We start from the raw sequence: 15,114 nt of genomic DNA on the forward strand, positions 1-15,114 counted from the left end.
AGCGTGGACCGGTCGAATTGCCAGCAACCCATGCGTACACTGAGCTAGTATCAACTAACTCTGACTGTCTGTATTGAAATAACACCGATCATGGTATTGGCCAATATAGACATTGTTTCGAGGGCCTTGTGCAAAATTGAGTGCGTTGGACGGACAAAAAGCACGCCGACGCTGGAACGTTACCATAACACACCCTCCAAAATGAAAACGCTTAAATTGTCACGGGCCACATTGCCCTTGAACTCTGTTAGATTACGAAAGAGACTTGCGTCAGTGATGCTGCGCTTATTTCTACTTTTGATCAAATTACAATTTGGGAAGTTACCAAGCCTGGCAAAATTTCGCAAAGAATCAGCACAGCTGCGAACGACTATGCATCGCGATTACACGAATCTCGGCGAGAGAAATGCTTCCCGACCCTTGAGTAAATCTGGATTCATTTCTATAAACTCAAAGAGGGAATACCCATGATGTGGATATCACTGCCTCATTCTCACCAAATGAATCGATGAAAGAAAGCGAGATTGTGTGTAGCCTTGGAAAGGAGGTACAAACGTCACGATACTGTGTAGAGCAAGTCAAAGAAAGCCACGCGATCGTGTTACCAAGAAAGTCTGAAGATACTACCGATAAGCATCGGATCCATTGCTGCAATCTGCTAAAACAAGGAGAAGAAAACACATGTATCCCATTGATAAAACCCCTTGTACTGTACTGTACTGCAACGCAACCCTTTCTCACCGTACTTATCTTATGCCTCATCCGATTCTTACGACATCGGACGAAGGACTTGGCATCCGCAGAGGCGTAACTGCCAACGAAATGGACGCTGGTGACTTTGTCTCGCTGCGACTGTAACCCAAGCGCTTCAAGTCCGCCGCTGCATGATTCCAGACTGGTGTGGTCGGCGTCCTTGAAAACACCTGTGCCCCAGGTGACAACAGCGTAGGTTCCGTCGAACTGTCACCGTCCACGCTGCTTGTTCTACTCGACTTCATGTATCCTATGGCCACCAGATACTGAAGACTTTTCCTGAGCGCGTGTTTCACCAAGTCTTGATGTTCGAGCTGATCATTCCTCGTCATCGACCCCAAAGGCTGCCCGAGCTTGCCGCCTGTGTCATCAAGGAAGTGCAGCACCGGCCACAGCCTATGTGTAGGCCCCTTTTCTTCAACCTCATCATGAAGAGCACATAGCCAAGACTTGGAATCGGTGGGCTCTGTCAGGCTGCCTGTCTCTTGATTGACGACATTCCAGTATTCTCTCATGGTCAAGCCGTTGAGGATCTTCTTGACAATAGGGATATCTTCATCAAGCTCGCATTGGAAGCAGCTGTCCAGAATTCTTTTGGCAACGAGATCGACTCCCGCAGCAGCAAGCCAGAGATCACACTCGTCATTATCGTAAAGACCCACGTCCAATGAACTAGCTGTGACTCGCCACAAAAAGTCGTCGGTGTTCGAAATGCCATCTTGGGAGCTACCCATGATCAACCCTGGCTTCACAATGCTCACGAGAGAGCTATAGCCGGATCGGATGAGTCGCTCGGCAAACCGTGCGACCAAGACCTCGGCGACAAACTTTGTCTGGCTGTACGCAGGGTACGTCTTGAGTTCTTGGGCGATTTCCAGGACGTTGTCTGGAGAAGTTGACAAATGGCCTCCAGACACGTATGTCAAACGCACGGGTCGGGATGCTGCTGCTTTTGTCAAGGCCGTCAAGAGATTGACCGTGGAAAGTACGTTGGATGGCGTCAATGCCTGGTAGTCTGCCATCCAGTTCACCACTGCTCCATTATGCACCACTGCATCAATCAAGTCGTCATCCATGCTTGTGCCGTCGAGCCGCATCCATTGCCCGTCTTCGAGACCGAGGTGTGACATTGAGAGATCACCGTGCCAAACCTCAATGCGTTTGGAATACTCTTCCAACCACCAACTGCTGTTACGTGCAAGACACATGAGTCTCTTAGTTGCGTGGGCAGTGTCGTGGCCTCTGACCAGCGCTACCACCTTGCGAGTCTCTGGACGCTCCAACATTTGCGCCAGCAGTTGGTTCCCAAGAAACCCGGTTGCTCCCGTTAGTAATATAACTTTAGCAAGATTGGAACCTTTCTCTTCTGATTTTGGAAGTGGAAGAGCTGCGAGTTCCCAATCGTGTAGTTCTATATCGCGAAGCAAATCGAGTTCTTCGTCTTGATGATACTTGTGCCGATCGTCGATAATCAGTTGAGCAATGTCTCTAACGGTTGCTGTGCTCTTCATGTAAATCTGGATTGGCAAGCTGACATTATATGTCTTCCGAATAAATGTCGAAAGCGAAATGACCTGGATTGAGTCCATACCAGCGTAGTATGGATTGAAATTGTGGCCGCGCAGGGATTCCATTTGTTGATGATCACCTGCAGAAAGTAGATCTGCAAGCTTGTTGCTAATACACACTGCGATTTGCTCGTCAGCTCGCAAGAGGTCAACGCCAATGATATCCTCATCGATGGATCGAGCCACTGAGGTTTCGGCAATGAAAAGCGACGAGGCATATTCTTTAAGTACACGCCGGTCAAGCTTGCCTGTTGGCGTGAATGGAATCAGCTCGACTGCGATTATGTGGGAGGGTACCATGTAAATGGGAAGAACCGATGCAAGCTGCTGCTTGAGACGATCAGAAAGCCCGTTAATGATGTTCTTCTGCTCCGCGAAGCCGTAGGTTTGAGTGCCAAGTTGAATGAACGCAACCAATGACTTTGTTGAAACGCCCGGCAACGTCAAGGCGTCAACAACAACAAAGGAATTTGATGGCAGCAACTTTGTAAGTTGGTGCTCAACTTCTCCGGGCTCAATTCTCTGTCCACGAAGTTTGATTTGAGTGTCTTTCCGCCCAAAGTATGAGATTGTGCCGTCAGAGTTCAGCACGCCAAGATCACCTGTCTTGTACATCTTTCTGGCACCATTGCCGTTCTCGAAATGTCTGATCCATGTTGGGTTAGTGACGAATGCTTTGTTCGTCTTTTCTGGGTCACCAAGGTACCCACGAGCCACATTGGGGCCCTCGATGAGTATCTCGCCGATGCTACCGATGGGTACCAATGTGTTGTGGCAGTTGGGGTCAACAATCCAAATGATAGAGTTCGCCCCGCGACCGATAGTATCTGGTCTAAATTGGCCTTTGCTGAGATTTGCAGTTGTACACACACTGCCCTCACAAGGCCCATAACCATTGATGAGCTGAACACAGCCAGACCAACTTTGAATACTATCCAGTGTCATGGCCTCACCACCCATGCAGACAGTCTTCAGGGTGGGAAGGTCTCTAGGGTCCAAAGTGCGTGCGAATGACGGTGTAAAGAAAGCCCAGTCAGCTCGAGATTTTGAGATGAAGCCTGCCAGATTGTTCATTCGGTCTTCATCAGACGGAATGCAGATGCATGCTCCGAGGACGAAAGCATTAACGATTTCGATGATACTGACGTCGAAAACATAGGCAGAAAATTGGAGGATCCGAGAGCTTTTGGACATCTGCATTGCCTCTGAGTGTGCATATGCAGCTGAACACAATGTTATGTGCTCTTGAATAACGCCCTTGGGTTCTCCAGTGCTCCCAGAAGTGAAAAGAACAGTGGCGGCATTGTGTGGGTGAACATCAGTGCTAGAAAACGGAGCGACTTGGAGTTCTTCAAGTCTTTTGAACAGACTTGAGTCGATGACAACCACATGAACATTCAATCCCAAGAACATGTTGGCATTTGCAGCAGAAGCTACAACGATGCTCGCACTAATGTTTTGAATAATGAATGCTTTGCGCTCAGGCGGATGAGCCGGATCAAGTGGAACCATAGTACCGCCAGCTTTGAGAATGGCGAGCATCGAGACCGCGGCGTACATGGACTTTTCGAAACAGTACGCAACCTTTGCCTCTGGTCCAACATTTAGTTCCACAAGCACTCTGGCTAGCCGTGAAGTCATGATGTCCAGCTCGGTAAAGGAGAGAAGACCGTCCCAGGCAAAAACGGCCTGCGCATTAGGACGAAAGCGACAATGTTCCTGGAACACATGGTGGACGCAAGAATTGACAGTAGAAGGAATGGCTTCGTTCCACTTGCGGATTTCGGCGAGATCTTTGTCTGTCGGCTGACTGAAGAAGTTTTCGATGCTTTGGTCTTCACTGGACACTAGGAAGTCCAAGGCACTCTCGAAGTAATCCAGCAAACGCTCCATTTGGGATGATTCGAGATACTGAGTGTCATAGTTGACATTTAGAGACACAGTTTGTTGCCCTAATTTGCACTCGAACATGATAGCATTTGATCGAAATTTGTCAAGGTCTTGGGGCCTGTCAAATCCGATGAAAGGGCAACCGTCCATGGCCATGTCGACCTCTGGCTGAACGATCATCATGCTCTGGAAGTCGCAGGCTGCCCGACATGCAGCGTCGATACGGGCGATATGTTGGATACCCATTTGCTCGTACGGAATCATACTGATGGTGCTCATCTGAATGCTTTCCAGGAAATCGTGAACAAGCGTTCTGCCATTGCATCTGACCCTCAGAGGCACAGTCGCAATGAGCGGGCCAATAATTGACTCAATGTTGTCAAAGGAGGCATTTCTCCCAGAAGTGGTGACACCGAAGACGACATCCTCAGAGCCACTGAAACGGGCAATGACCAGTGCCCAAGCTGCGCGGAGGATGGTTGTGGCTGTCGCTCCTGTGCTTGGTGATGGAAGTGGTACGGTACGACGAGCGAAAGCTGAATAGCCCTTTTCCGAGGTACTTCCTGGCGCCAACGGCTTTGGCGGAAAAGAAGCGAATTGTCCTCCTTTAAACACAGAGCTCCAATACCTCGATACTGACTCGGTATCTGCATCCCTTGAGTATTTGACGAACGAAGAAAATGAAGTCTCAACGGTCTTGAGGGTGCCGTCAAAGGCAGCTCGAACTGCCTGCAAGGTGAGACCGACCGCATGACCATCGGTCACGGCATGATGCACTGTCCAGACCATACAAGAAGCGTTTCCGTTCGCCGCATAGATGATGCCGAAGCGGTTAAGGGGCGCTCCAAAATTTGAGGGCTGCTTCAAGTCCATTTCCAGATATTCCTCAAGGTTAAAGCTCTCATTCCAAGCCAAATTCTCTTGGGTGACAACTTGAAGGATGCCAGAGGAAAGTGTGCCGACCATTCGAGTACGTAGGACTCCATGCACTTGAGCCACTGATTCCCATGCCCTCTTCAATCTAGCGACTTCAATGTCCGTAGGAAGGTGCATGACGTACTGCACCAAGTAGGAGTTGGTGGTTGAGGACGACAAAGCCATGAGTCCTTCTTGCAACGGGGTGCAAGGAAAAGCATCTTCGATGTCCTGAATGGTGATAGAGCATTCCTCTGCAATCTCTTTGAGAATATCGGAATGATTCGAGTCGTCGCCGAGAAGCTCAAGCGGTCGTACCTTGACAGTAGTTTTCCTGCCCTCAGCCGGAACATTGCAAAGATCGTACAGAATAGGTGTTTTGAAGACCTGGGCTACGCTCAATCGCAACCCTTTCCTCCGTGCAGCAGTGACTAGTCCTATGGCTGCAAGTGAATCGCCCCCAAGGCGGAAGAAGTTGCTGGTAGCAGGGATTGCGGTCGACTGGACACCGAGCACATCGGCCCAGAGCTGTCGCATCAATCGAAGCTTATCTGTCTCCTCAACGTACATAGTCTTCTCAGCTTGGGTGAATGAGTAGAGTTGATCCGACGTAAGGGCTTCGGCTTCGCTGCGCAACCTCTTGATATCTGCTTTTCCGTTGGGGCTTAAAGGTAGGTAGTAGAGAGGGATAAAAGCCGAAGGGTGCATCCATGATGGAAGCGTTTGAGAAATTTCCTCTTCGACTCTAGGAACTGCTTCCAAGAGAGGTGTGTACTGATGAGACATGATACAAGGGGATTGAGAAGCTTCCTTCTCAGAGACTTTCTCAATGCACACGAAAGCGACAAGGACTTTAGACTGAGGCTTACTACCGTGAAGTGGTCGAGTGAGCACATCTACAACGACGTCTGTGATACCAAAAGCGGCTCTTAGATGGTACTCAACCTCTGACGCTTCCAGTCGTTGACCGGAGATCTTGAGCTGAGTGTCTTTTCGTCCTTCGAAATGAATAACACCGTTCTGGTCGAAGCGGCATATGTCACCGGTCCGGTAAAGTCTGGATCGTCGGCCATGCTTGGCTAGCCAAAGGGGATTGCGAATGAAAGCTTGGTTTGGGCCCTCGCCCTCCGCGAAGTTCAAATATCCCCTCGAAAGCTGTGGGCTTTCAAGAAGAAGCTCCCCAGGTGCCCCAATGGGGGAAAGACGACTGGGGTCCTCCGGGTCGGCAATCCAGCAAAGGGTTCCAACACCGCGCCCAATAACCCCTGCCTTGGTGGATAGAGAGATTGGATGCATAGCTGAGAAGACTGTGTTCTCAGTAGGACCATAGCCGACGACAAGGTTGCGCCCAGAGGCCCATTTTTCGATGTTGTCTTGGCCAAGAGGCTCCCCACCGAGAACGATAGTCGTTAAACCAGGGACATCAAACGGCTCCAGCAATCGAATAACCGACGGTGTGAAGAAAGCCCAATTGACCTTTTTCTCCTGTATGATAGCCGTGACGTTGTTAAGTCGCTCGTCTGCGGACGGCACGACTACACATCCGCCAAATGCAAGTGTTGTGAGGATCTCTGCAATGGATGCATCGAATGTGTGGCGAGCAAACTGGAGAGCTCTAGTCTTTGGACTGAATCCAGTGGCGTTACCGTGAGATGAAACTGCGGCTGCGCAAGCGGAGTGATCTATCATCACTCCTTTGGGCTCCCCTGTGCTTCCGGAGGTAAACATAATGTAGGCCAAGTTCCAAGGCCGTGGGGAGTGTGGATGTGGGAGCCGTGGAATAGGGGCTGACTCAATCCATGCCTCGTCCAGGGCGATCACATTTTGTGAAAGCTCAAGCAGTCGTTGTTTGTGGCCCTTCGAACAGAGGATGACTTTGGCTCCTACCTGATCCAGGATGTAAGAGATCCGACTGTTGGGCTGAGAAGGGTCTAGGGGTACAAATGCTCCGGAAGTTTTGAGTACTGCCACAGTAGCTACAGTGTTCCAGATGCTCTTATCGAATAACAAGGCAACAGTGGACTCGGGGCCAACGCCTTGTTGACAGAGCGCATGTGCAACTGTGTCCGAGGCCTCGCCCAGCTCAGCGTATGACATTTTACCATCCCAAGCTTCGATAGCCAGGCTTAGGGGCGTTTCGTGGACGTATCTTTCAATCCACTGATTCACACAGGCGTCGATATTCTCAGGTATACACTGGTTCCAGTCCTGGCATTGTTGATGGTCGCGTTCATTCATTAGCTCGACGTCAGATAGCTGTGAATATGGATGCGAGACAATGCTCTCGAGCACCTGGCGGAAAGTGAGTAGAACGCGTTTCGCTTGCCAATTCGAGCACCAAGATGCTGTGTGTTCGCATTTCAACAGTATACCCTTAGTGAAGGGGTCCCAGCTGGCAGTGAAGAGTGCTTCGACCTGGAGTCGGTCAGTTCAAGCGCGCTAAGTTGATTTCGTAGGCGACTTACGGTTGCATCAATGCTCTTTACACTGGCCAGAGAAGGGATGTTTGATAATGCCTGAAGATCATCTTCAAGCGCAGTTACCGACAAGGCGTGTCGAAAAATTGTTTCTTCAGCTGAATGCGAGGGCTTGCTAGCGTCATAAGATGCATCTTGAAGAAATGTCACAACCCTTTGACTTCGAAGAAGCTTTTTGGTCCAGCGTTTCCAAGCTATCTCGCTGCCTTGAAAAATCAAGCTAACGGAGTCAGTAGGCCAAAAAGCCTGCAGAGACGTCGCGCAGGCGAGTTGTATAATGGAAGAAGCTGAACATTGAGCCTGCTTCTTGAGGCTCTGGAACTGGTGATGGTGGAAAAACAGAGTTTCCACGGACTTCACCGCGGAAGAAGAGAGCTGTGTAGGCATTTTCGTTTTGTCGGCCTACTCGAGCCGCAACAACTCACAAAAAGAACAACTTGATTGTATAGATCAATCTTTCGACGCAGAGGGAATACATATAGATATAAGAGGACTTGGCTTCACGAAAGGGGGTGGAGGGACTACCCTGAAGGAAGGAAAACGCAGCACCATACCTCCCAAAGGTGGATTCCTCTTCAACCCATGATCATCAACACGGTGACTTTTCACATGATAGAGCATCTCAGAGGCATGTAAATCACACCACTTCCAAGTTCCCTCCTTTCCCCGAAAGAAAACCCTTACATTGAAATGTCGGCGACAACGCGGACTCATCTGTATTTGCCACGGCGAATGACATGATCAAACCTTCTAATTTAGTCATCACAGGATCTTAAGTTGCTTTACCACCTTAGGCTAGGCGTAATATTACCATAATCCTCACAATCCTTTCTCATTGATACCTTGCGACTTTCAGGGGTTCACGAGAGGAGACCCTCTGCTACGTGACGAGACTTGACCGCCGAGGCTCTGAGACTAAATCGGAATTCATATCGGAACATTTTGTCAACACTGCCGAGGACCGTATGGAACTTTTGAAAAACAAGAAATTGTCAGCGTCGACGCTTCGCCTTGGAAATGGATGACCGGGGAAACACCCGGAGCATCAAAGGCCCATCCAGACTCTCGGGCGTAATCCATCAGGACTTAGTAAAGTGTACAGCGTTAATCGTTTTCAGGGGAAGGGTTGGGATTGTGATCCCTTGAAGCCGATTTGGATATAGTTCGAAGGCGAGGTGATGCGATGGATTAAGAAGGTGGGAGGGAGGCGAGGTAACACCTGATCCACGATCGTAGGCCGATTTCACGATTCACTTCAAATGACACCAAGGCTACTTTGTGATCTTGACATTTCCACCGAAATTATCGGTGATTAAAAGTTCCTACTGAGTTTTGACACTTTGAAAACAAAGTACATTACTTTATGGTTGACATTACAACCACTTGCTGTAGGTAAGACTGCAATGCAGCCTTATGCATCGGCAGTGATCGGCAAAAAATACAGTATGCACCCCAAAGTGGAGCTTTCTTCAATCTTGGGTCAGTGTACGTATGCGAGTGACTTGTATGTGAAACCTAAGTACTTTTGCGGGCGGAGAAGCTGACCGTCTTACTATTAATGTCTTCCAGGTCAAACAACACGAGCTCTGACCGAGCCGAGGCTGGCAGCCGAGATTAAAGCAGCAGCAAGTGGGTTTCTGGAAACACTCTTACCCTTCTCTGGCAGGTCGAGAAAGACCACATTCTTCGAAACAAGGAGTCCGATCCTGCCAGTCAGCAGAAAAGCTGTCATGCTAGCTTTGGACGCAATGTTCTTGTACTTGAATCCGAGTTGAAGGATGAGACCCTCGTATGCAGTTTCCTATTGCGTTATGTTGATACCCGGTGTGGTTTTTTTTTGGAGTGGATTTCTCTATCTCACCGGGCTAAACCAAGACTAGGACCCTGACACAGGATTGCCGCTAAGAGTTCAATAACCCATGCGCAGGCCAATGGCAACAAAGAGCCCCCAAGTTCAAGGATAGTCACACCTTTTGATCAGGGATACACTCAGCACCCATGCTTCAATCCAAACCTGATGCCAGCAGCCTATTCGCCCGGATGTCACATCCCGCGAAACTTGGCGCCTCAATTGGCAACTAGAATGCAGTCAAAAGTGAGTGGCGAACATTGAAATTGGCCCCTCCGGTTCATCCAGGCTGCAGCTTCCGATCAATGCGGCCGGTCACCTCCCTAGTCTAGACACGATATACTGCGGTGAGGATTATCCAGGGACCTGGTTCTTGGGGGTGCCACTCAAATGTGATAGGATTTGGAAAGAAACATAATACCCTGCCAAGTCGGACTGATACGGTTCTGGGTGAAGTCTGCCACGAAATAGCGTGATAAAAACTTTCATTGTTTGCATGAACGCGAGAAGGAATCGTCTGACTGTACTCGTAGGTTTCGTCTTGCGAAAGCCCATGGTCAGAATGAGAAGCGTATACCGATGACTTGCATTTCTTTTATCAATCAATCCAGTCTGTTTTTATCTGTCAGTGTTGCACAAATTGCTTCACCATCTTCAACATGGCGTCTACCCAAGGAGGAAATGCAACAATGACCAATTCAGAAACGAAAAACGCTCCTTTGTCATCCCCCAACTGCTCAGACACCGACTCCACGACTGAAGGGACAACAGTCACTGTCGATAAGAAACTTGTTGATTTTTTGACATCCACCAAAGAAATCAAAGATGCCAATGAGGCCGGCAACTCGGACGATGCAGACGATGCAGATGCGGAATATCCAAAGGGCCTCAGATTGGTCTTGATCATCTTTGGGCTCGCCATGGCTGTATTTCTAGTCTTCTTGGACATGACCCTGATCGCAACTGCCATTCCTGCAATCACCAATCAGTTCAATTCTTTGCAGCATGTCGGATGGTATGGCTCTGCCTACATGCTCAGTGTAAGTCTAGTACCATTTTTTCAACGCCACCTCTGTTTTACTAATATTTCTCATAGCTTTGTTCTTTTCAGTTAGTATATGGGAAGTGCTTCGAGCTCTTCTCACTGAAGTGGACATTTATGGTAGCTATTGCGTTTAGGGAAGTTGGTCTTGCAGTTTGTGGGAGCGCGCCCAACTCTATTGCCTTCATTGTCGGCCGAGCCATCACCGGTATTGGCTGCAGTGGTATCATCATTGGCGCATGGGTTGTTCTTGCTCATTGTGTACCCATCCGACAACGCGCCGTCTACACTGGATTCCTGGGCGCATTCTCTGGAGTGGGCGGCATCATTGGGCCCCTAATTTCCGGGGCTCTGACTGACAGTCATCTCTCTTGGCGGTGGGCTTTCTACGTCAGCATCCCAATAGGAGTCGCCACGCTGGCATTGATATGCTTCTGCTTCAGGCCGCCTCAACAACCCGAACAGAACAGGAACAAGACAGTTAAACAGAAACTCATGGAGTTTGACGTGCTGGGACTCTCTATCTTCTTCGCTTGCATGATCTGCTTGCTGCTCGCTCTACAGTGGGGCGGCTCGGAGTATGCGTGGAACAGCGGCCCCATGATTGGGCTCCTCGTGGCATTTGGGGTTCTTCTCATTTGCTTCATCAGCGTGCAGGCATGGAAGGGAGATAAAGCGGCTCTGCCTCCACGCCTGATGAAGATGCGCAATGTCGCTTTCGCATGTTTCTATGCTGCGTGTATCGACGCAGCCTATTACACTGCAGACATCTGGCTCCCAATCTGGTTTCAAGCCATCAAAGGCGAATCAGCTAGAGAGTCTGGCATCAAGCTTGTCCCATATGTCGGCGGAGAGGTCCTCGCCGCTTTGACTGCCGGCTACTTGGTCACCCTTACCGGCTGGTACAACCCCTTCATGCTCATTGCTACGGCCTTAGCATCCATTGGTCTAGGCTTGATGACGACGTTCGAGATTGAAACCGGACCCAACAAATGGATCACATTTCCTATGATTGCTGGAATCGGCGTTGGATTAGGATCGCAGCAGCCCATGATGGGTGTGCAGTCGACGCTCGCCCTTTCCGACATTCCCGCGGGCACGGCTGCCGTCACATTATTCCAGAACCTGGGACCGGCTATTCTCATGTCCATCGCCAATGCCGTTTTCGCAAATGGCTTAACAAAACATCTCTACGGCACAGGGGGCTTCAGCGGACAGACTATCGCCGACATGGGGGCCACCAACCTCAAGGCAATGATCCCAGAAGAGCTGCTCCCTGCTGTCATTGAGGCCTATAACAAGGCACTCAACGAAACGTTCAGTGTACCCATGGCCGTTGCCGCTATCTCTATCGTCGGGGTTGTAGGTATGAAATGGAAGAAGTTGCCTGCTTAGACTGGATGAGTGTAACCTAGGTAGTGGCATTGTGTCCTTGTAATGCGCATCAAGTCGTGACGCCTTAGCAACATTGCACATTTGCGAGAGGTTCACGAATGTATGGTTTTCGCTAGAAAGAAAGAACACACGACGTGCCTCAGCCTGTAAAACGAGTTATTGGCAATTGGTGGGGTTAGAACTCTTGAGCTATATGAATCTAGAGGCACTGGAAATTTCAGATACAGTAGTGAAAATTGCAGGACGGGATGCTGCAACAGGAGCGCCAACTGGAAAATGCTAGGTTTGAGCGAGAGTAATAGTGATTATGTAATCTCCCAGGGACAAGGATGCACCATGCTGTTCCTCGTAGCAGGGATGACAGTGCCCCGCGTCTGAGCTCCCCGCCAAAATCCAAGCTCTGGCGATAAACTTCAGCTCAACTTCGACGTCACTTGTCGTTTCCCTAGCCGAAGAACGTATTTGCCTCGCGACTCTACCATTCTACGCGCACCATGGCGAGCATTGGAAACCTCCAGCGTATCACTGCTGATAAGCTTTCCACCATTCTTTTGGCAGAGCAGGCTGCGGCCAACCCCTCAGTGGCTGTGGTCGACGTTCGCGACGATGGTCAGCCTTTCATCTCGCTCTATGGATTCGTCACTCGAAATTCTTGCTAACCATTCCTTCGACAGATTATCTTGGCGGTCACATCAAGGGCTGCATCAACATGCCATCCCGCAGCCTCGAAGCCATGATGCCCACACTCATGCGCCGCCTGGAAGGCAAGAAGACCGTCGTCTTCCACTGCGCCCTCTCCCAGCAGCGTGGGCCCAGCGCGGCTCTACGGTACCTTCGAGAACGCGAACGGATACTAGCCTCCAAAAAGTCCTCTGACTCAACTGAGGAGACAGCAAACACGGAACCACAGACCGTCTACGTTCTGGACCGTGGCTTCGTCGGTTGGCAGGAAGTGTATGGCGAGGACGAGCGTTTGACCGAGGGATATAGCAAGGAACTCTGGAAGGATGGATATTGGATGTGAGAGCGATGATGAAACACATCATCAGCTGAGGCTTCTGGGAGAGTGACAAAAACTGCGGCATGTCACGGCACAGCGCGAGTCGCATGAACCCGAATCAATAGGTCAGCTCTGCTTCTTCATCATTGCGTAGAAGATCGTGTTAAAGATCTGCTTCAGATACCAGATGCGGATCTCCAGTATCCAATCTGGCTAGTAGTGGCCTGAGAACCATTCTCGCTGCGACCAGCACAACTCCCTTTACCGGTATCCATCTAATGGCTGTGGATACTTTAAGTGTCACGCCATCCCAGCCGTCGGCAGCGGAGGATAAGACAGTGGACAGCAGTCTAAAGAGATAAGACCCTTCCGCATGCTTGTATGCAAATGCTGTGGTAAATGTGCTGGACGACATGAGAAGTGCGCTCGTGAAGGGTACGAAGTACCAGGGATTACGAAGTTCAACTTATCAAAGTTTCCAATATTGCCACAACGCCACGCCGACCATACCGCGGTCCTGGAGTTGAGAAAGTCATCTGACATATGATAGCTATGCTCTATAAGGGCGCAATGGCAGAACGGTAGAAGAAGGGAGAACCTACAGGAAGACACTAGTTGAAGGAAAGTTATATGTCAAGATCCCTTGAATATTGAAAGCGTGCAGGGTGATCAGGTCTATAGAGAGCGGTGCGGTGCGATGAACAACCACAACCTCCCCCTATTGCTACGCAAGATGCCTTTAGCCAGCCGTTAATCAGCTGTCCTGATCAGGTCAAATATGCCCTGATCAGGCTTGGCTGGAACGCGATGGATAAAGTAGAGACTCCCAGAGTTCTTTTGTAGATGTGATCACGGTGTTAGTCATCACGAAAGACAGAAAGGATGCTCCCTTGGGCACAGAAAAGTCCGATGAGTGTGTGTTGATTGTCTGTGTCTCCTCTAAGCCCCCCTGTGTCATCGAGGTTTCTATACCCCTGATCAGACCCTGCTTAGCTAAGAAATCAAAGAAACTAAACGCAAAGACCACCTTAATGGGAACAGAAAACCCTGGCCCGTTCCAAAATGCACTCTGAGAATTCGGGAAGGGTGGATTTGCTACACAGATGGATGCATATTTCACGGCCTTCTCTATAATAGAGCCTCCAGACCTTTAGATTATGAGCAATATTTGCGATAATCAGTGGAAGAATTTTTGAGAATAATTTCATTAGGTTATCCTATACTTGAATCGATTAGGTATGAAATAAATTTCATAAAGCCACCCCACGCTGAACTGCAGATCATTCACACGAAGGAATTCCACCACTACCTTGTCAAGAAGCCAGAACGGTTGCCTTACCCAGTCTACCTCTATCGAAGTCCACTATCAAATGGTAAAGCGTTTGCACCATTCAACTGTCTGTATTCATCCCAAGCCCGGCACATCTCTCGAACGTTCTCAGGTATCTTGCTTTTCCGGACAGCCTTGGGCTTAATGAGAAAATTGATGTATAAACCAACGCTTGCGTGCCAGGCAGTGTGGCAGTGAAAGCTCCAGACACCTGGGTTCTTTGCATCGAATTGTATGACGAGGTGGCCTTTACGTCGGAGAAATTCCGTGTCTGCACGAGCAGGGTTCTTGGGGTATGTGAGGGTCCCATTGTAGAAACCATCTGACTCGCTCAGGATCTGAAAGTCGCCGCCATGGATATGCATAGGATGAACAGAGAAGTTGTTGTTGAGGATGACGCGAACGTGTCGAATTTCATCGGGAATTGTCGCAAGAATGTGCTGAGGATCTTTAAGATATTCGTCGTTCCCGTCGGCTGCTTCAATGTATAGAGGGCGACTCCAGTCCGCCAGGAATGTCACATTGTTCATCAACCACTGGTGGTTCCCGCTAGCGTTCGATCCGAATGTGATATCGTATAGAAGGGTCATATCTGGCTTGGGGACAGTCTTCTTGTAGATTGGCTTTTTCTTAGGAAGATCAGGCTTTTGAGAGATACCAGGTTAGTGTCTACATCAAGACATGGGTTGAGCAGAAAAAGGCTTACATCGCCGCAGGTAGAAGTGAAGTTGGGGAGAGCTTCAACTGTCTTGGTCGCCGGAACCAGAGTGGTGGGAGTATCGTCATAATAGATTGTGCCAAGTGCCTCGGTGGTGTTGGTAGCAGCACATTGAATTCTTGTGCGCATGTAGTAAGATTGTTTGGGGTTTCCATTGCCCGTGACAAGGACTTCCGC

At 49.5% G+C, this 15,114-nt stretch overlaps 3 protein-coding genes across 3 annotated transcripts; 2 read left to right on the top strand and 1 right to left on the bottom strand.

Annotated features, from left to right (window-relative positions):
• Positions 1-758: 758 nt before the first annotated feature.
• ColSpa_05641 (nonribosomal peptide synthase atnA) lies at positions 759-6,854 on the bottom strand (the record flags this gene model as incomplete). The annotated part of the gene is made up of 2 exons (XM_049271853.1): positions 759-3,645; positions 3,901-6,854. 2 exons carry the CDS (start codon positions 6,852-6,854, stop codon positions 759-761), a joined length of 5,841 nt encoding a protein of 1,946 aa, XP_049127810.1.
• Positions 6,855-10,111: 3,257 nt separating this feature from the next.
• On the top strand, positions 10,112-11,889 carry ColSpa_05642 (efflux pump roqT; the record flags this gene model as incomplete). Its single annotated transcript, XM_049271854.1, has 2 exons — positions 10,112-10,492; positions 10,564-11,889. 2 exons carry the CDS (start codon positions 10,112-10,114, stop codon positions 11,887-11,889), a joined length of 1,707 nt encoding a protein of 568 aa, XP_049127811.1.
• A 494-nt stretch (positions 11,890-12,383) lies between these two features.
• Positions 12,384-12,913, top strand: ColSpa_05643 (CDC25-like phosphatase YCH1; the record flags this gene model as incomplete). Its single annotated transcript, XM_049271855.1, has 2 exons — positions 12,384-12,498; positions 12,564-12,913. The coding sequence occupies 2 exons, from the start codon at positions 12,384-12,386 to the stop codon at positions 12,911-12,913; spliced, it is 465 nt and encodes a 154-aa protein (XP_049127812.1).
• Between the last annotated feature and the right edge of the window lie 2,201 nt (positions 12,914-15,114).

The sequence above is a fragment of the Colletotrichum spaethianum genome, assembly GCF_022836535.1.
Source record: "Colletotrichum spaethianum MAFF 239500 DNA, contig12, whole genome shotgun sequence".
Taxonomy (NCBI): Eukaryota; Fungi; Ascomycota; class Sordariomycetes; order Glomerellales; family Glomerellaceae; genus Colletotrichum; species Colletotrichum spaethianum.